Below are 22,402 nucleotides of genomic sequence, written 5' to 3'. Positions count from 1 at the left end.
GTGAATTGCAGTAAAGTGAAAATAGAGGAATCACTCACCAGAGGCGGAAGGAATTTTATATTTGCATAGATTTTTAATTTCGAGATGTACACAAAAGCAGGTCATTTATAGAATTCAAATCATAGCCACAAAAAACTTGCAGCATGTTTTGATATAAAAGATGGTTAAATTATGTTAAAGTCTGGAAGTTAATAGCTCTTTTCTGTTTTTGTATTTGTCCTGAGTGAGCTACATTGTTTTGGGATTATTCAAAGGACAGAGAATAGGAAGGATAAACCTTTGATGGGTTTGCACACCATCAACATCTTTTTATCTACAATAGTGCAAGCTTAAAGCACTAATTACTTAACACAGAGGTTACCACTAATAGTGGTAATCTATTAGTGGTAACCTATGTGGTAAGTTTTTTTTGTCAGAATTAGTTCCCCTGTGCTCATCCTGCTCTGTTAAATGATCTAAAATCATCCACAATTTTATTTCTTATCTAATAAATTCTCATAAATTCTTTCCTCATACAAAGTTGAAACTAAACCATATACTAAATGCAAAGAGGTCCACTTTGAAACAGAACAACTCTAGTAAAAGGGCCAGTTTTACAACTTATCACAGTTATATATCAATGTATAAATTGTAAATGAAAGGAAACAAAGTGAGTAAAAGTATTTACCTGACTGTGCCTGGATTCTCCGTATTTTCCATTGAGGTTGGCCCGGTGGCAGTTCTTGTACCACCAGGCTCCTTTGTAGGACAAGGCACAGTTAGTGACAGCGATGTCGTTGTCTCTGTCCTTAGTTGAGAATGGACGACCCTGGTGGTAGCTGAGAGAGTCACCTGGGATTTAGAAAAAGAGCATTAAATATAAAAATAAGCTGGGAATTAAAGACATACCAAAGAGAATTAATAATAACATGGTTCTGTGTTTTTTGAAGTAACTATGTGGACTATAGAAGAAAGAAGCTCTGAAGTATCATGGGTTCAATTTGGCAAATAGAAGTTAACTCATTAATACTACAGGAATACAGATACTTTTTTTAACATAAGGTCATATTAACATATATATTTAAATGGACAAAGAAAGTTTGGAGAGATTGGAAAGCTGAAAAAGCTATGTAGGTCTCAGCTCTCAAATCAATTATGGCTCATATAATAGTTGTTATTGTTAAATATCTGTTTGATGAAAATATTCTTTAGGTACATACCAGCAGTCCCATTGTACTCTCCAATCCTGAGCTTATATAGGTTTCTGGCATCTCCAATGGAAAACTTGTCATAATTGGCATAAACTGATTCCTGCCCATCTCTCATGTCAATTCTCAGCTCATATCGGCCCTGAGATGCAATCTTCTGGATGTTGTCAAGACCTGCAGAAAAAGCAAGAACTGAAGTAAATTAAATAAAACTTCAAAGTGCATCTTGACATATGTAAATGTCACTTAAAAGTGACACACCAACACAAAATTGATCATATAGATAGATAGATAGATAGATAGATAGATAGATAGATAGATAGATAGATAGATAGATAGATAGATAGATAGATAGATAGATCGATAGATAGATAGGTGAAAGTGGTCACAGAATGTGGACCTTAGAAAAGTGTATCAAAATGAAAGAGTTAAGAAATAAACAAATGAAATACTGTACTGTACAGTGTCTTTACAATATAAATACTGTGTACCTGGAGGATACATAATCAATAAACAGCTGTGGACATTTTTACAGTAATGGATGTGTAAAAAAAAATAGCAGAAACAGCAGAGATGTGCAAAAATTACAACAGCATGTTATTTAACTGACTAAGACAGAAACTGTGCAAAAATCAGCATGAATGCAACAACTTATGAAAGTTGTTGGTAACAGTGATGTTATAAAGTCTTACAGGTGCTGGGAGGAAGGATATGTGACAGCGCTCCCTGGTGCATTTAGGGTGCAGCAGTCTGTCACTGAAGGAGCTTTCCAGTTTAGCAACAGCTTCATGCATGGGGTGGGAGACATTATCCAACAAAGATGTTACTTTAGTTAGGGTCCTTGTGGGTGGTGTGTGTGTATAACCTTTCCTATTCTCTGCCTTGGATTACCCTGATATTACTTGATAAACACTCCTGCACTCTATTTCATTCTCCTAATATCCCTCAGTATCTAAGTGTAGGTCATTGCTGTTATCTGGATTCTCCTGTTTCAATCCTTTGGCATCCACTTTGCTTTGCTTATTAATTAAATGTTTGTTTGTTTTTGTTGCCAAAAACCAATTACAATGCTTATCCCATATTTCTGTTTGCATTTCTGCTTTTCTATTTTGAACACAATACATACCTATGTAATTCTTCAGATTATTTTCTAGTGTACATAAAAATGTCTTATTGAGTTTATTTTTTTTTTAAATTAGGAATTATAAATAACAGCAGCAAAAACATGGACATAACTAGAAATGTTTTACAGTAACAGTCTGAATGTTATTAGGTAAAAGGTCACTGCCCCTTGGCTAGATGAATACACACAAGCAAAGAGGAAAAAAGCTGGCTGGTCACTGAGCATATTAAAAATATAGAAGGCTGTGTGGAAGGAACAGCAGTTGTAAAGAAGAGTGAAAAACAAATAGCTATAACCACAACCCTGAAATCACTGCGGAGCAAAAATGATTCAAAGGCTTGTGAAAGATTCACAAGGTGAGGACTGCAGCTGGAGTCAGTGATTCAGAAGCTATCACACACAGATGTACTGAGGAAAACTGTTTCATTCCTTATGTTAAGGCACTTTTAAACCAAACCATGTCAGAAGAATCTCAAGTGGAAATAAAGAAAAAGGTACTTGACACTGCAAAGTGGTTCAAAGGCCTATATAGACGGAAAAGCACTGGATCTATATTTTAGAGGGGTCATGGTTTATAGTCATATCATCTGCTGCTGTGGGTACACTCTGTTCTTTGTATCTTTTACCAGAACAGTCTATCTGCCCAAGATTAAATGATTAACTACTAAATGAATATAAATACATGAAAAGTTATATAAAAGGAAATATATCACTCTGTAATTTATCTACAATTACATGTTTTATTTTTGACATTAATTACTGAAATAAACCATCTTTTCATTATATATGGAAAGTATTAAATGGATTTATTAATAAATATCAAACCAAAAGTATAATTAATTAAATTAGATACTTATTTTTACAGCACAGTCAGTTATGAAATCTATTTCTACTTGCTAAATGCCAGAATGAAAGAGGCGTTATATTAAAGGATTAAAATCTCCATAAATTTTATAGTTTTTCCTACCCGTAGTATAATACCATAAGGTATAAACATAATGTTTTGTTTAATCTACCTTAGACTTACACTTAGACAGATTTATTTTGTCATTTTGTATACAAGAGTGTATACAAAAATAAATTTCGTTTAAAACAGCTCTAATTTTTTTTGAAGTGCAGCCTTGAAAACTAATAAATACATAAAAAAGTAATATAAACGAATGACTGTATATTTACAGTTCTAACATAATTTTTTTTTTTACCTAAACAGTCATATTAACTTAACCAGATATCCCATTCGTTAGGATAAAACTAATCATCCTCACTGCATAAGTCGCAAGTTTATTTTAAGAATGAATCGGAAGATATAGTAAAAAGCAACCAAAGCAGATATTATAGCCTATATTGATAATGAATAATATACTTACTCCTCTGAAGGCTCGGTTACAACATTACTGTAAGAAGAAATAAGCCAACTTTTTTGAGGAGCTTGTGGAAGGATATTAAAAAACATTTGATGTAAAGTTACACAGTTTAAAGGCAGGATTACCAAATATGAACTAAAAATTATGTTACCTTTTTTATCTTCAAGAAGATAATCGAACAAAGATCTCTATCATTATTCTAGCCTAACATTTAAAAAAAAATTCCTAATTATATTGATCCTGACGTAGGACATAAAAAGGTTTATTCAGATTTCATGTATGATAGAGAAAAAAGCGTGTTCCTTTTGCCTTAATACACATGTGGGCGATATTATCAGTACCACATGTTTAATGAAAGAAAAGCCTGCTAAGATCAAAGAAATGAATTGAATCTGACAAAAGCAATATTAATGAAAATTTTATGAAAATGAAGAAATAAAAGTCGGACATTTCTTTTAAGCTTTGATTCAACAGAATCATTTTCAAAAATAAAACTCATGAAACAGGTCTGGACAAGAATGATAATATTGATTTGATAAAAAAAAATGAAAAAAGTGATGCATGTCCACCAATTAGAATGACAGGTGTAATCTTGTAATCAATAGGTGGGCCTATACAGTATATACACTAGGTTTGGGTCACCAATTTAAAATCAGCGAGGTCCAAATAAAGAAAATCAACCAGTAACGGTACAGAGACATTTTTAATTATAATCTGATACTTTAAACAGAATTTACCACTGAAATAAAATGAGTTTTTTTATGCATCCATGTTATACATTGAATTTTTAAATAAAAAAAAAAAGATAAAAAAAAGAAAGTTTTTTGAGGTAGAGAACAAAAATCGTTCAGTTTTCAGTTTAGTAAATAGACAATTTCCTGACTCACATATTTTGTAAAACACCTGAACTGACATTTTCTTTTATTTTTTTATGGCTTAATGAGAGCAGTGGGCTTTAGGCTGCCCTGCAAGGCTTTAAACCTTTGAATGACGACAAAGCCATTTTCAAGCCATTCCAGGCTCATTCGTGAGCTTATATACCTATTCCCAAGAATATTTTAATTAAATGATTGGATGCAAACTATTGGTACATCAACATACCAGGAAGCATTTCTCATCTCGATCAAAACATTTATTTTATACTGGGAGGCTTAAAAGTTTCCTCAAATCCAGTCAAAACGCCCAAGAGCGCCTCTCACAACTTCAAAAGAAACTTCTCATCTCAGGCCTGGATGAAGAGATGCTGAGTTTGGAGGCAGAGAACAAACATAGTTCATATAAAACATATTTTAAAAGTCCTTAAAGTCATATTAAATGAAGGGTTCATTTCCGCATGTTTTGCTCCTGAGTTTAATAATAATAAAGTTTATGCTCTCCTCGAGTTCTGAGATAATCGGAGCAGAGAAAGATGAGAGGAACAGCGGAGGCTGTAGTCTTTGCTTTGCGCAGGAGGTCTGGAGTGGAGCGGAGATGGATGATGTGGGATCTGAGGGTTAGACCCTGTCGTCAGACAACTTGCGTTCATTTATAAATGTTTTAAATCAGGTTGGGTCTGGGTCAGCCAGCAGGTGGGTCCGGATCCGGACCGCGGTCTGCTAATCCGTGACCTTTACACGAAGGCTACAGGTAGTCACTATTTTCTTTGGTAACATGGCGTGTAGTCAATCCACTCTCATAGAAAAAATATATAAAAGAGCTTTTCTAATGGCTTCTGACTCTGGTGTACCTTCAACTCTCATTCTTGGCGATGTAATGATGGGCTTCAATATTATTTCTCATCCTTCTCCCAAGATTATCTTTCAGTGGCATCACTCACATCCTGCTTTACTAGTTTAATTGTTACTTTATCTGCTGATTACACTCAGCTCTTTCTACTTAACTCCTTCAGTTTTCATCTATGTCTGGTTCTGGGAACCATACTTTTGATCATTTATCTCCTTTTCCTCAGCAATATCTTCCAGGAATTTAGCATCCATTTTAGTTGTTATGAGGATGACACCCAGCTCTATCTTTTTTTGGAAGTTAAATTCCACACTCCCACTATCCTCACTAATCTTATGGCTGTCTGAATTGATATCACGATTCACCTTTAACATCTAGAAATTACCTTAACAGTTAGAAAACTAAAATCCTGTTATTTATAGCCTTGTGTCTTCCCACATCAACTATTGAAACTCTTTTCTTTGGTCCTCCTCAAAAATCCCTGCATAAGCTCCAAATGGTCAAGAATTCAGCTGCCTGCCTCACCAAAACCCCCTCTTTTCATCACATAAACCCAGTCTTACAGCAGCTCTACTGGCACCCTGCCATATTTGGAATATAATTGTATCCCTCTCTGCTCCCAAACTCTGGAATTTTCTCCCTCTGGACAGAGACAATATTCGAAACCTTTCATTGTTCAAATCTAAACCTCTGTATTTGCACTGCAAAAACAATCTGAAATTTGTAAAACTGTCTTAAATCAAGTGTATTTACCTTTTTGAGTAGGTAAATAAGATGATCTTCCAATGGAATTAGCATTTTTACCCTTAAAATACAATAATTAGACATTACGCACTTGAAGTATGAGACTGCTGTTGTTTCTTATTTTAATTATAAATAGTCTTATTCCATTAGCAAAGTGTCTCCCTAACCTACTCAATTAAGGAAGAAATGCTCTTATTTTAAAATGAAAAAATTACTTAGATTTCAATTTTTTGTAGTGTGCATGTAACTTTGAACTTTTTAAGAATGCGTTGTATTTATTTTTTGTGTTATGTTGTTTCAGTTTTTAGAGTGTCCAAAGTTTGTGTATTTGTTTGTTGTCTGGGTGATGAAAACTAGACATAAAAATTGTACTTCTTTGTAAATCCAGCAACAGTAAAAATTTCAGAAATGTTAAAGGAAACACGTATTTTAAATAGAGTTGAGAGTTGCTTGTTTTTCTGTGAACATTCCAACAATTTTTTGACAAACATGCATCCCTGTATTAGTAACTACTTTCAGCTCCAGTTTATGGGATGATAGTTTGTATTTTGGTGAGCGCTTATATCATGAGTCTTTGTCAGCTGCTGTGTATGATTGGCATTGTAGAGCGGTGGACACTGTCACCACCTGCCCTCTTCTAAATACCACATCTTCCAACCTACTGAAATCAACAGCTTTGCTTGCTATCTCAGAGGCAGCAGATACAAAGGTTGTTTGAACCCCGACAACCGATAAGGCCCCAAGCCATCATGAACGATTGCAACAGCCTTTATTATCAGATTGCCACTAGGCCCATTTGGAAAAGAGTGTACATCTCTGCTTTACTTCTTGCAGAATGATCAGATGTGCACTTTTGCTGAACCAATCTGAGGAAAAAAATTGTCAGGGAATTAAATCTCTAGCCTTTACAGATAAGACGTAGTGCAGCAGGGAAACTAAGTCTGCTGTAATACAGAACGCCAAAGGAAAAGAGATACAATTGATGTTTAAATGCAGGGGCACTTAGGGTGACCAGGGAAAAGCGATTGTGGTAATAAAAATACGCTTAACAGTAAGTCACTTTGAATTTCTGTTGTATAGCATAGCTGTGTTATCACCAATTAATGTACCACCCATAATTTTTACTGTTTTCCTTTTTTTATCGCTTCATATTTAACTGAAGCGATTGAAAATCCATTTTGACACATAGCTATGCCCTTGTAATATTATCTAACATTTTATTACTGTCCTCACTCCCACGCTTATGTAGAAACAATAAGAGGGGGGATTAAAAGCTAAAGGATGGGATAATGATTACAGATCGCTCCCAGTCTACCGAATGTCTCTTTTATTACATCATCAAACTAAAGCTGTGCTCAGCAGAGGTCAGTGAGCATGGTGCAGATAAAGAGCGCTGTTAAAACGTCCATCCTCAAACTACAACGGATAATTATCAAACTCTTTATCGTTGGCCAGTCAAGTGGCTCATCTTTTCAGTTTGAATGGATTTAATATTGGTTTTTATGTTTTCTATTGTGCAGTAATTTGCTATTTTGAGTGCAGAGGTGTTGATTAGCTGAATGTTCTCTTCAATGGCTCCCCAAGGCCATAACAGTGATCTAATTTATTGACAACCTCACACAGTGGTGGTATCCTGCCCACTGTCAGTAAGGCTCGTTATAGTCATTAATTTGGATGACAGTCACTTTTGAGAAAATTTAATAATGTTATTATGAAACACATTTTTACAAATTATTTAATATTCATTCAAAGCTATTTAGACACTCATTGTGCTCACAGTAACAATATCTTTCTGTGTTTAAATGTCATGCATTTTTGTGCTGATTTTCTGCTGATTTTAAACCTATTTTGTTGTTATCAAGATCAGAAGATTTTTTTATGTTGAAATACTGCTCTTTATTCATTAACCCATTACCTGCTCAATGTTGGGAGCTCTGTTTCAGTTTTTTATTTTGAATCAGAGTTTTTTTTTGTTTTTTTTTTCGGAGTTAACAGCATTGAGGGGTTTAAACGTTTTCCTCAGTAATGTTACCGTATTCAGCTGTTTTGGAATAGTTTGTGTTTTAAATCTAAATGAAGAAATATTTAACATTTAGGGTGAGTTTTATACCTTGGCATAGATAAAAAGACATGCAGATGTAGAGGTGGACATATTGCTGAGCATAAAATTTAAAAATAAATGCACTCTTAAGGTATTTACTGGGAAAACTACTACTACTACTACTTATAGTAATAGTAATAATTGTAGGAAATAAGATAAATCTGTTTTAGTATATCTTGGCCATCAAGATATACAAGTTTTTTGAAAATCTCAAAACAGTCAAACATTTATCTCACACCAGTTTTGAAGTTTAAAGTTCCTTAAAGGAGAAGACAGAGAAACTACCATATTGAGAAGTCTTCTCTAAGTGTTGAGCACATCATCATGGTCTAACTAGATTACAAAAACCTAATATACTTTTTTCTTGAATATAAGAACTCAGCTAGCTAAAATTATCGCAATATGTGAAAAACTTTAATTTGAAAGGTTGGAGGCAACTGGGTTTGCTACGTATAGGTGTAGTCTGGTATTCTAAACATGTACTGTACAGTAGTGCCCTACACTGCCCCCTAGAGTCTACCAGAATATTTTATAATGGTGGGAAAAAAAACACAGGAGTACTGCATGCTCCCTATGCTGTGAACGCAGTGTTCCCATCCTTTCATTTTCACACAGAATGAAAATGCCTAAAATATAAACAAACCTTTACCCTTTGACCTAATCCACTATAAATTGCACCAAAAGAAAGAAAACAAATTGGTGTTTCTAGGTTTCCAGCACGCTAATGCTTTGCTGGGCGGTTTGGATGTGGCACTGAGGTGAAGTCTTGATTTTAATTTCCCTATTTACAGTATAATCAGGTCGTCTGCACCAAATTGAATATGATCACTTTGAATCAAACTTCTAAATGATATTTAACCAAAATGCGGCCAAACTGGGCTATGTGAGGTTATATAAATATATATATAACCAGTAAAAAAATCTACCCAGGGCTGTTCTGAGGTTTTTACAAAACCTGAAATGTTGGAGTCTAAGAAAATGGTTAACATGACCATGTAAATGTTGACACTCATCACAGTACTTGAGTATTTTTTTTTTTCTATGGAAAGTTAATTTACAGCACTACATTACAATATTTGTTCTACATCTGTGTATTGCACAGACAAACATGTTCAGGTTGTCCAAAAATATTACAATACCAACCTTAGCAGTAGGCTAACACAAACACAGATACAAACACAAAAGCTAAAGTTAAAAACCTAAAAACTTGACTTTCACAGTTTCAAGTTTTTTATTTTTTATTTCTGCATGTTTTTGTGTGTTTGCAAGTTACATCATGTTTGCAACTTGATCTAAATTTAACACGCTGGTTTCATGTTTTCTTTGCATCAATCATTCAATGGAAGGAACAATATGTTGTAAGACTTGCTGTTTATTCCAACAGCATTTATGGGATGAGTCCTGGTTCTGGATTACTTTCCACACTATTGCATTTCATTCATTGTATTATATTAGTTTCCTGATATGTAGTCTCTACACATGCTAATTCAGGAAGAGCCTTTCCTAAAAATCAATGAATGGCTGCAATCAGCTGGTTTTCCTCAGATAGAAAACCTTTTACTAATCTGACTGTATGATCAATTAAATATGTCTCTGCAAAGTGCACTAAGATCACATGTGTTGTGAATATTATATAAATAAACTGAGTTGAGCAGCTGTCTGTTTACTTTGTGTACAACACAAATTACCCCAATTAAGGTTATCTGGCAAGTAAGATAAATTGTTTTGGACCAATGGTATACAGTAACATGTATATCATAGCGTCAACCAGAGGTTGGAAGGCTGAATTAAAACCAACATGGCTTCACCAGTTTCAAATGAAATACCCTCTATTGTTTTGTTTTTCTCATCCACAAAGTATTCTTTGTGGATGAGAAAGATGTTTGCATGGTCCTCCCGAACAGAATTGATGCAAGTTTAAATTATAAGTCAACTTCACTAGTTGTGAAACAAATCAAGAATGTGATATAATCACAACTGCTACTGCTGCAACAATTGGCTAAAAGCTCGGCATGGGAGGCATGTGTCACTTGATTTACCCAATCAGCTTGAAGAATTGTACTGAACTTCCCTTTCTTTTGTGAATGTTTTCTAGAGGAGTCTTACCAGATTGACTCCGTGAAGAATTAGGAGCTACACGTATTAATCTGGCTTATGCCAGGTTACTAGTACCAGCATAAGTCGAGTTCCCATACTTTGTCTAAATACGTTTTTTGCCTCCTGTTTCTCTGCCTGCTGTAATTATTTCTAGTATATGCTTAGCCTGCATGCAAGCAGATCTACCTCCTCTCTTGACACCCTCACATCCTTCTAACAACAGACACATTTCTTTCAACTCTTCATCAAAAAGATGCTATTGGCTGTCCCATAAAATCACAAGAAGTCACTAGATGATGTCATCACACAAATTTTGTATATATTCATCAATTTAGCCACCACCCACCAATGTAAACATAATCACATGTTTCTGTGGTGATTGACCCACAATGATAGTGTGTAGAAGCTATTTCTCAAGAAACACACCTTAACTTTAAAAGGAAAGTTTCAAAATGCTAAAGGTAGTCCTCATTTATGCTTTGCCATAAAACAGGAAGTGACAAATCCCAATGTCGTGGTAAATGCAAGAGTTTTTAGAATGCAAAAATGTAATTGGTCAAAATCTTAATCTTCAGCTCAGGCTTTAAAGAATGAATGTCGGTGTTAACAAGAAAAACTCGATTACTGCTTGTCTATCCATATTGTAACTATTTTAACCAGCAGCCCATTATGCTAACACGACTGCTTAATCCAGCAGTCTCTATGTGTTGTTAGGGTTATATAGTCTGCTGCATTCCAAGCAAGCTGGCATGTTGTCTATAACCTGCCATATTCCTGAGCCCCCACAACCAGAGGCTACATTAAGCAGCTTTTATGCACTGGAAGGACACATATAAAGCCTTAAAACACATAAGAAGGGAAGAGACAGGCTGGAAGGCAACGAAAAATAAAGCATTGCCCCAGAGACTAAGGCAGCCCTCTATAGTGAGAGTTCAAAGGAGGTGAAAGGAATAAATATGAGTGATTCCACTGTTAAGGACATGGGTCAGCTTAAATATTGTACTCATTGTACAAGATTTATGAATAACAGTCTTTAGGTTGTAATCTAGAAGCACACCCATTAAATATGCAGTATATCTGTGTTAGTATGCTTCGGTGTGATGCCTTCAGTTGGTCTTGTGAAAAAAGCTAAGAGGTATCTGTCACTCTGCATCTTTTTTAACACACTCAATACCTCAAAGGGAAAGAATGTGGATTTCTCTTTGTGACTTCGTGCTTTTGCATTAGTGGATGACATCTTCATTCATTTTCAGTAGAAATACAAAAAAATGTTTTTATCTGTATGAGACAAGTTTTGATATTGCTTGTATTGATGTCCTGCATGAACCTCCTGTTATGCCCAACTTTCAACAAACTAGATGTCGATTTTAGGTCAAGTTGAATTTAAGAGGAAGTTTAGAATTAAATTGCTGTTGGTTCCATATTTTTTTTTATCAAATGTTTATTTTTTATTAATTATTTATTATTCAATATACATAAATATTATACTAAGGGATCAATAAAAGTTAAATGTACCAAAGAAAAAAAGACATTTACCATTCATGTTTGTAATGATTGTATGTATGCCTCTAAATGGAGCTAGAAATGAGGATACGACAAGGCATAATCTTCAACTCTTATCCATTATTATAAATGTTATATCCAATTTCTTAGCAAAAAAAAAAACCCAGAATAAAACATCTCTTTCAAGATTCTAGTTATTATGAAAGAATATTTATGCACTATTTCAATAAAACACCTCCACTCAAACAATAACACCAAAGATAACCTGTTGAGCTCATTTGCACATTTTGCAATGAATACAATTATAGTTTCATAATGAGATTTAGACGCAAGAGAAAATTGCTCAGCTGTCCATCAGTAGAATGAATTGTTGATCTGTCTTTGTCTTTAGATTAGAGCAGTACAATTACCAAGTAATTTCAGCTAAAGAGGAGTTTTAAGAGAGTCCAGTAATGCTTAAGACAGACTTTATAAAGTCAGGTACTGAAAGCTGAGATGAGGAAAAAAAGAAAAGGAAAAACAAAAGGAGTTTAACAGTATTTCGGACTATCCGTCACACAAAAACGAAGAACATCTGCACCAAATACTGATAGCATCTTTCTACTAAAATCAATGTGCCAACTGAAACCAACAGAAGCAATGAACCTCTATTGATTGCATGAAATAAATCCTCCTAAGTCAGTGATCTTGTGTGATACTAGAGGCAGAAATACAGCGTTCAGAAAAGTGGAACGAAGATTGAACAAAATAGGTGGCAGGTTGAGGATCAATATTGGGTGTAAAGTGGAGCTAAAGTATATTGGCAAGGGTATGGCAGTGAAATAAAAAAAAAGGCACCACCTTAGATCTAAAAACACTTTCTAGTTTAACGGATTATGGTGTTTTTGATAGACACATTAAAAATACTGTAGACCTGACTCTTGTCTGTTTTGCTTTTTAAATGAGGCAACACTGGAACAAAGTTGATATAAAATAAAATAATTAGAGAATAATAGGTTTTGTTTATGATTTCTTTTCTATGTTCATTCTTTTAAAGTTGGAAACTTACCAAGCCAGAATTCGTCCTCAAGGTTTCCAAATCCAACTCGATAGTCACTCCACTTCCTGGAAAAGTCAGTCAGACCATTTTGACGACGCTGGAATACCTAGGAGAAAACAAACAGTAGCTTTACCTTAGATAGATTTAGAAGATATATATCGCTGGAAAATGAAGTTTATTTGCAAAGAAATAACATAAAAAGCAATAATTGGTTTCTTCCATCTCCTTCTATTCTATAGAAGTGCCAAAAGTGCATCTCCAGAGTGACTTACAATCCAGCCTCCTTCATCTGTGGTCATGTCACAGTACACCTGCACCCCTTGGCTGGGATCTCTGTTGATGTAAATGGTGTAGACGCCACTCACAGTCTCCCCGTTCAGCAGGTGTTGGGCACAGTTCTGAGGCGTTGAAAAAAGACGGCTCCCTGAAGAGAAATACAAGGCGGATGACAAATTTTAATTAGGTTATCCGTCTGCTTCTCCATCAAAAAAATTACATTAGGAGAATGTGAGGAATGCTTAAACACTTCAGGATATTTTCTTGCCTCACCCATTTTTTAGTCATATATCAAATACTGTCTTAGAGGTTTTACCAGAAGGGTAACAAAAAGATACAGTCGACCTGTAATTTTGTATTTCAAAATAAGTTCAGGCTATTACTATTAGTATAAATGTGTTTTTTTTAAATCATTAACCTCTGCATTCACATTTAATGTTTGATGTAATGACATGGATGGTCTAACATCTTGCTCCCAGAAAAATTCTTCTACATTTTTAACATTTGGGTGGCAGCACACTATTTTTATAGAAAAAAGGGAGAACTGATAAGCATGATATGAATAATTAGTAAACCCTTAGAGATGATTGGATGTGGCTAAATTATAGCTGCTAATGACACTAACATTAATAGTTTTACATTCTGAACCTCCTATTAGCCACAACCGTTATGGCCATATGATAAGCTGTTTTTACTGTCTCAGTTTTAAAATCTAAAATCCAAAATAAGTTTAATCCAAGGGCGTAGGTTTGATTTGAACTTTGGTGGGGACACTATTGGTCTGGTGTCATTGGTGCTGCAATATGCGTGCCCTTTTTTATGCTCGATGTGAGCATCCGTACTGATAAGAGGAATTCATTGTTAAAAGAGAAAAGCATCATTTTGCTACATTAATAAATTTTTTAAAAGCACTACACTCATTAGATGCTGTTTATCAATGTTTGAAGTATCACCGGCTCTGATGAATGTGGAATTAGGACTGTTTTCCACTTTGAAAATGGTTTCATTTGAACGACTAAGAGAGAAGGTAAATACAGTATTTTCTTTTGAAGATATAGAATTGTGCAGAGTTAAACCCCACTCTTATATTTTTAGCTACTATGCTCTCTTTATATCAAGCAAAATAATACATTCATTAAAATATTAACTTTATTATAAAAGTGGAACATCTGGGCTGTAGTTACTCTGTATAGCAAGGGCGTAGGTTTGTTTTCAACTTTGGTAGGGACACTATTTTTCAGTTTCATTGGTCCTTTGCAAAAATATGCATGCTCTTTTTTTATGCTTAATGTGAGCTTCAGGGCTCATTTTGTTTAAAGAGAACAGCAGCATTTCTTGCTACATTAATACAAATCTTATAAGCACTACATGGCATGCACTAGATGCTGTTTATCAGTATTTAAAGCATCACTGGCTCTGATGGATGTGGAATTAGGACTTTTTCCACTTTGAAAAGGATTGCATTTAAATTTACCTGCGACTAGGACAGTGTCTATTTAACCAAATATAGTCTAAATATGTCTGTAATATGTGGATTTATCCTGTGTTTTCTTCTGAAGATATAGAATTGTGCAGAGGTAAACAGAGGTAAAACCCACTCTTATTTTTTTTTTCTAATATGCTCTCTCTGGATCATGCAAAATAATACATTCAAGGGACGGTAAATAAATGTATTGTATTTACATGTGCACTGGAACTAGAAGAGGAACTGACACTGAGCATTTAAAATATTAATATTAGAAGTTGTACATCTGGGCTGTAGTTACTCTGTGTAGCTAAATTAATGTATTTTATCTAGGGCTGAAACAATTAATCATATTAACAAATTATTTAAATAATCGTGAACTAATTTAGTAATTGATTAATCGTTAACTGGAATATAGGGCCACTTAAACGTGGCTTTAGCCGACAGAGCGACCCACTTAGAGCAGGTTTTATACCAAGATTGTAAAAAAAAATATGTAAACATTTTGCATTTAGGAAGTAAAACATTTTTGTCTGTCAATATTCTCCATCCAGAACTCTTCCAAAGGAAACGTTTAAACGTTTCTGTTTCACCTGGTTTCATTTCATAAAAGATCTTCTTTAAGGAGCCTTTGGCTATCTGATTAAAAGATAAAATAAAAGAAATCCTAACGTTGTTAACTTACATTTCTCAAGTTCCACAAATCAAAAAACTCTCTCCTGCTTCTTTACAGAACTCCAATCAGAAGCTTTTGCCTGTTTTAGCTTAGATAATATTAAGTTTTTTAATTTGACTAGTTTCTTGGCACAATATTAATTTATTTTAGCGTCTTTTTTTTCGCGCTCCAAGCACCCGCACCTGCACACATACAGACTAGAAAACACGCAATCAGAAAGAGAGAAGGCGGAACTTAAGGCAGAATAATCAGAGAGTTAAACCGCGCAGCACAGTTGATGCGCTGCTATGTGAAAGGGACAGGAAAGAGCAGGCAGCTGCAGCTACCAGGCAGAGAAGCTGCGAGAGGAAAAGAAGCGGCTCCTGTATAGTATATTATAAACATGTTGTTCACATCCGATTATTGGTAGGGACAAATAGGTCCGTCCTAAATCTTGGTAGGGACATGTCCCTATGGTCCCTATGCAAACCTACGCCCATGCTGTATAGCCTATTTCATGTATTTCATATGGGGCTGAAAAAATGAATCGTATTAATTGATTATTTCAATAATCGTCAACTAATTTAGTAAGTGATTCATCATTAACTGGAGAATAGAGACTATAAAATATAATATAAATGTAAAATGTCCCTTTCCCCTACAGAGCAATCCACTTAGATCAGTAATTATACCAAACTTGTAAAAATACAATATGTATGTATGTATGTATATGTGTATATATATATATATATATATATATATATATATATATATATATATATATATATATATACACACACATATATATATATATACACACATATATATATGTATAATATATAAGATTAAAAAAAATTGGTCTGTCAATATTCTCCATCCAGTACTCCTTATGTGGAAATATTTTAGTTTCACCTGGTTTATTTAGACATCACCTGAAGCACTGAAGGGCCAGCTGCTTCACCTACAAGCTGCCCTGCATCATTATTACTGGATATCTGTGTTTCCTATAATCATATAATGTATAAGTGCATTTTTAATAGTAAAGGATTAAATGTAATACAACCTTTTATCATCGTCCTATATTGCTTACTTTCTGACTGTTTAAATAGCTCCTTATGTCTATTTTCTTTTTTAGTGGCATCATCTACATACACAACACTAAGAATAAGCCTAAGTGTATTCAAATATAAAATAATTTTTAACAATTATAAAAGACAATATAACACTATCTTATCTGTAATTTAATAATATCCAAAGTAAACAGCCAGATTCAAGCATTTTTACCAGACATTAATGTTTGTACTAATTTACTTATAAACTGTGTGGAAATCTATGTAAGATAAAATCAATGTTTATATTCTTCCTTTGTTTGTTCTTGTCTTTATCCTATTTCTAGAAGTAGAAATAGTCAATAAAATAGAACTATTATTATGTGGAACCCTAATTATGCTTTTTAAACGAAAAACAGCAGATGTTTAGGCCCCATTTCTTGTTGTTGTACTCTATAAGAGAAATAACACCTGCTAATAATTATACCTGAACTTTCTCAAAGAGTCATAAAAAATAAAAACAGTAATAGCAACTAAATATCGGTAAAAAGGAAACCCTCACATTTTCTTTTTTAGTTGGCTGTGGATAAGAATCAGAAATGTTGATGGCTTACAGCCTTTATTTGCCCATTTTGTGTCTTCAGAACTCCTGGCTGACTCAGAATATTTCGCTTTATAAAAGAAAAAAAAAGGTTTTTGTTTTTTGGTGTACATGATATTCATTTTTTTTTAATTGGGACTAGTTTTGTAGCCTAATATTTATTGTAGTAACCGCAGCATTCTAGTGTGAATAACTTTTCAATTTTGTGCTCCAAGCACACCAGGACTAGAAAACAGCCAATCAGAGAGAGAGAAGGCGGAACCTAAGGCAGAACAACCAATGAGAGTGGAGTTAAACAGCGCAGCACAGTTCCATGCGCTGCTGCATGAAAGGGAGAGGAGAGACCAGGCAGAGGAGCTGCGAGAGGAAAAGAAGTTATTGCTGCAACAACTACTGCTGTAAATTATAAATATGTTGCTCACATCCAATTATTGGTAGGGACAATTAGGTTGGTTCAAAATTTTGGTAGGGACATGTCCCTATGGTCCCTATGCAAACCTACGCCCATGGTTTAATCTAATTGTATTTTCCAAAAATATAGCTAAAATCTAGTCTTAAGCTCTTGCATCGATGTAGCATCTTTTGGCTGGATGTGTGTTGCATCCTTACCAGAGCATGTCAACGGAGCGGAGCACCGCGCAATTCCCGCTCACCTTAATTTTCCTAACGGTCCTGCAAAACTGCTCCCCACTACCTCAAATTTTCAGGAGAACGCATTTTCTGACATTCTTCCTTCATGTAATTATGCCAGGGCCCTGGGACACACAGCGTTTGATTTAACGATGTGACTGATGTGTATTGTCTTATTTAACTGGCTGTTCGAGTATCTCACTGTTTCCCAGCTATGAACATAACACCTTGCTCCATTCATGTTGTCCCGTGTTTACAATTTAATTATTAAATTATGTTACTAGACTACTGTACATTAAAAAAGGTCACTTCGCATCCCATTGCAAATGAGATAATAGCGTATTGTAGTGTGTTGGGGCAGCAGAGGCTAGTTTTCCCAGCATGCACTGGGCAGCATGTTCAGTTTTAGAAGCTGCCAGTTAATGTTATTTCACTCTTTCCAGGTTATTAAGTTACATGTTTATTTGTTACTGTTCTTGTGTCTGTTGTATCATTAGTTGCTGTTATAATTTGAAGTATTCTTTGTCCCACCATGAGTCTGGAAGATATGTCCATTAATGACCTTTCCTGGTTGTACAGAAAGTGGGTGTGTTCAATAAAAGAGGAAGCCTTCCGGAGTCGTGCGGTGTACGGGGCACGGAAGCTACCGCTAAACTGAAGTCATCTCTGGATAGTTATTGCTATAGCAACCCATTAATGCTACATTGGTGTCAGAAGTGGGATTCAAGATGGCTGCCACTGTGAGAGAGATTGATGAGCTCATTCAGCAGATAAAAGACATGGAAGGAACACGGCCAAAGAGGAGTTCTGTTTCACCAGCAGTGAAAAGGCATTGTGGAGTGTATACAGCTGACGTTCCAGATGGGGCCAGTGTTACCCGGCCGATTGTGCGTAATCATCAAAGGACCCAGCAAAGCATGACTGCTGCACGGTTTCAACCCAGAATGGCACCACCAGCAACTGCAGCTGGACATGACACTCACCTACCTACCACACTGGGGAACCCTGTGGTGTCGGTGTCAACAGAAGGTCCACGACGTGGAGCGATGAAGCTACCACGCTACAATGGGGAAGACCCACCAGAGACTTACCTCATCCAGGTACAGCTAGCTGCCCAGCTGAATGCATGGTCAGCAGAGGAAACAGCTGTCCACGTTGCCCTGGCCCTTGAAGGTAAAGCACTTCAGATCCTCACAGACCTGCAGCCCGAGGAGCGATTCAACTGGCCGGCCATCGAAAGAGCCCTGAAACATTGTTTTGGTCAGCACATCTATGCAGACGATGCTAGAGACAAGCTGTTCAGTCGTCAGCGCAGGGAGGGAGAAAGTTTGGGTGCCTTTGCTGCAGATCTCAGTCTCTACACACGACGTGGATATCCAACCTTTGATGCTGCAACCCAGGAAGAGCTTGCTCTCCAAGCATTTCTTCGAGGACTCCGACCTGAACGACTACGTGAGTACCTACGCCTGTGTGCACCAAAGACTCTGACAGTGGCTCTAACTGAAGCAGAGAGGGTTGAGCATGTACTGAAAACGGACAGCCGCCAATCTACAATAAGGCATCAGGCACGCCAGACTGATCTGGAGGGGAGTGATGATGAGGAGGTAATATGCCAGGTCAACAAAGCACCTCTACCACGACGGCAACGGGAATCCAGGGGAACAGCTGACCGAGTGGAGGGATGTTACCGTTGTGGAGAACCTGGCCACATTGCACGCTACTGTCCAGCACCGACTCCTCGAACTCCAGCGCCCCAGCCATTGTCAAACTAGAGTGGGGTAGCACAGCGCGGAAACTGCTACCCATCACCAGCACCTCCCCTACCATTGATTCACCACTGCGACTTGGCCGCCTGGGAAAGACACATGGACTCTATCTGAACTGCCGCCTTAATGGCACACCAGTCAGTGCTCTGGTGGACACGGGGTCAACCATTTCATTGGTTCGCCCAGGAACCTTACCGGACACTGGGGGCCAAAGACCAAAAGGGTGGAGACACACAAAGCTGCACATCACCACAGTCACCGGCGAACGTGCCAAGATGCGGGGTAAAAGATCCCTTCATGTGAGTGTTGCAAGCCAAAGCGCCAATCACCAGTTCTGGCTAGCCAACATACAAGATCCCTGCATCATTGGACTTGACCTCCTAAGTAAGTGGGAAGCCACTGTTGACATAACCAGGGCCACACTCTATCTGGGTACCAAGGCAGTAGGACTTCACACCACTGGTAAAGAAGGACTCAGACTTGCCTCTTCTACATCGTCACAAGTAGGGGTGTAAATAATAATCTTTTTGTATCGATGCATCGATCCAAAAGCCGACGATCCGATGCATCGACACGTCCGCAAGATAATCGATTAATGTTTTTTTTTTCCCTCCGGTCTATTTTTATCCATTTGCTCCTGGGCGTATTTCTTCCTCCCGTGCTGCGGTGGCGCTAAACCTATTTTCCCCTCCTACCGCGCTTCCTGGTTATACTCTTACAGCAGTTTGTTGCAGCAAGCTTCACACAGACATTTTTAAATTATGCTCAGTATTGAAGCGTGGTCTGGGCTACACGCTGTGGGTCTAGATACGGCCGAGGCGATGAGGAAGTGGGGGCGAGTTTAGTCCGACGACGGAGGGACAATGGGGCAAAAAGAGCGGAGATTCAGCTGGAAAAAGGCTCCCAGCGTTCTCGCGCACCTCGCTCTTCTAGCGGGTCAAACTTCACGAGTTGTTTTCCGCAATTTCGGTCATAAAAACAAAACTAGCCGGCCTCCTGTCTGGTGCACTGTTTGCGGTCAGCTACAATCTGGGAGAGGTGCAGCGGAGCGTCTCTCAAGGGGCGGTGACGTCAACACTCTGGAGCCTTCTTCTTCTTCTTTTTTTTAATGGCGGTTGGCAAACAACTTATAGCTGCATTACCGCCACCTTCCAGAATGGAGTGTGGACCAGACAAACTATTATATTCTCCCTAAAATACCCGTTCTTCTTAGAAAATTAAAAATACCCCCAAAAACTACATCCCCAGATGACCTTTGAAACAATTCCCTTATATGTAGTTTATTTTTATTCCTGTCTAACTCTCTACACAACATCTCTCTTTCCTGAATATATTTATTACATTGTAAAAAAATATGTTGGACAGTTTCTCTGGAGCCGAGGTATTGCATTGAACTCATTACACTGATATTGTGCAGTATTTTTGCAGTATTTTTTGATGCAACTTTTCTACTTCTGTTATTTGCTGTTGTTTCTAAAGAAAATGCATAATGATATTACAGCTTTCATTGATTTATTTCAAACTTGAAACTTTGTTTAGCTTGTAAGGTGTAAAAAAAAATAAAAATAAATAATAATAAAAAAAAAATTAACCGATTAATCGAATCGAATCGAATCGTGGTGTATTCTTAAGTATCGAAAATAATCGAATCGTTGGATCAGGAAATCGATACTGAATCGAATCGCCATGATGGATGTGATTTACACCCCTAGTCACAAGTCAGAGGTTCTTCAACACAACCCCCAGCCAGCACTCCACCAACATCTGCATCATCCAATGAGTCCGCATCATCATCATCAACCCGAGCTGCACCATCGCCACCACCAGGTGGAGGGTCCTGTACCCTGCTACCAACTGAAGGAGGCGCCACACCATTGCAGCCACATAAAAGTACATCAATTGAAACTAAACAGGCTCTAGAAGACTTGTACCAAAGGAGCTGCGAGGGGTTGGATGAAGAGCAACGGCTCCAGCTGCAGGAACTGCTGGAACTGTTTGTTGACATCTTCGCAGCCAGAGATGAGGACTGTACCCACACCAGCCTGGTACAGCACGACATCGACACAGGTGAGGCGCACCCAATCCGCCTCCGACCACGTCGTATGCCCTTTGCCAAGCGGGCTGCAGCAGGACTGAAAATCAAAGAGATGCTGGAGGCAGGCATCATCGAACCATCCAATAGTCCCTGGGCGGCCCCAGTTGTTTTAGTGAAAGAAAAAAGATGGCACCTGGCGGTTCTGTGTTGATTATCGCCTCCTTAACCGAGTCACTCGCAAAGACTCATACCCTCTGCCACGGATTGACGATGCGCTTGACCACATAGGAGGGTCCTGCTGGTTCAGCTCTCTCGACCTCCGCAGTGGCTACTGGCAGGTGGAATTGGCACCTGAGGCACGCCCCAAGACCGCCTTCTCAATTGGTCAAGGCCTGTGGCAGTTCAAGGTCATGCCTTTTGGCCTCTGCAATGCTCCGGCCACTTTTGAGCGCCTGATGGAGAGGGTCCTGTCCAATATTCCCCCAAGCCGCTGTGTTGTTTATCTGGATGACCTCCTCGCCCATGCTCCAGACTTTGAGGGTGCCTTGTCCAACCTGAGGGACGTCTTCCAAGCCATCCGCCAGGCAGGTCTGCGTCTTCACCCCAGAAAGTGTCGCCTGTTTCGGCAAGAGACATCTTTCTTGGGTCACATTGTCAGCAAAGCAGGGGTGTCCACAGACCCAGCGAAGGTGACTGCAGTGAGGGACTGGCCTGTGCCTCATAACATTGGTGAGCTGCGTTGCTTCTTGGGCCTGGCCTCCTATTATCGGCGGTTTGTCAAGAACTTTGCCACCATCGCTAGCCCTCTGCATAGGCTGACTCAGAAGGGTCAGGCATTCCAGTGGGACAAGGACTGTGCAATTGCTTTCGTACAGCTCCGGTCAGCACTTGTTACCGCCCCTGTGCTGGCTTACCCAGATCCTGAACGGCCATTCATCGTGGACACTGATGCCAGCAGGGTTGGACTTGGCGCAGTGCTGTCCCAGGAAGGAGAGCATGGAGAACAAGTCATTGCCTACTACAGCCGCTCTCTCAGCCGACCGGA

General features: G+C 37.6%; 1 protein-coding gene across 5 annotated transcripts in view; it reads right to left on the bottom strand.

Moving 5' to 3' along the window:
- The window catches only part of tnr (tenascin R (restrictin, janusin)), a 267,509-nt gene that overhangs the window by 4,246 nt on the left and 240,861 nt on the right, over positions 1 to 22,402 (bottom strand). For all 5 annotated transcript variants that reach the window (XM_038289296.1, XM_038289300.1, XM_038289299.1 and 2 more), the window contains 4 exons: positions 13,153 to 13,304; positions 12,890 to 12,986; positions 1,200 to 1,361; positions 668 to 831 (listed from right to left, as the gene is read on the bottom strand). In XM_038289296.1, the coding sequence (XP_038145224.1) occupies positions 668 to 831; positions 1,200 to 1,361; positions 12,890 to 12,986; positions 13,153 to 13,304 (575 nt within the window). The remainder of the gene's footprint in view (positions 1 to 667; positions 832 to 1,199; positions 1,362 to 12,889; positions 12,987 to 13,152; positions 13,305 to 22,402) is intronic.

The sequence above is a fragment of the Cyprinodon tularosa genome, unplaced genomic scaffold (genome assembly GCF_016077235.1).
Source record: "Cyprinodon tularosa strain WSP-4 unplaced genomic scaffold, ASM1607723v1 ctg267, whole genome shotgun sequence".
NCBI classification, from domain to species: Eukaryota; Metazoa; Chordata; class Actinopteri; order Cyprinodontiformes; family Cyprinodontidae; genus Cyprinodon; species Cyprinodon tularosa.
Note: the sequence above shows the minus strand (reverse complement) of the source record. Positions and strands in the feature narration are given on the sequence as shown.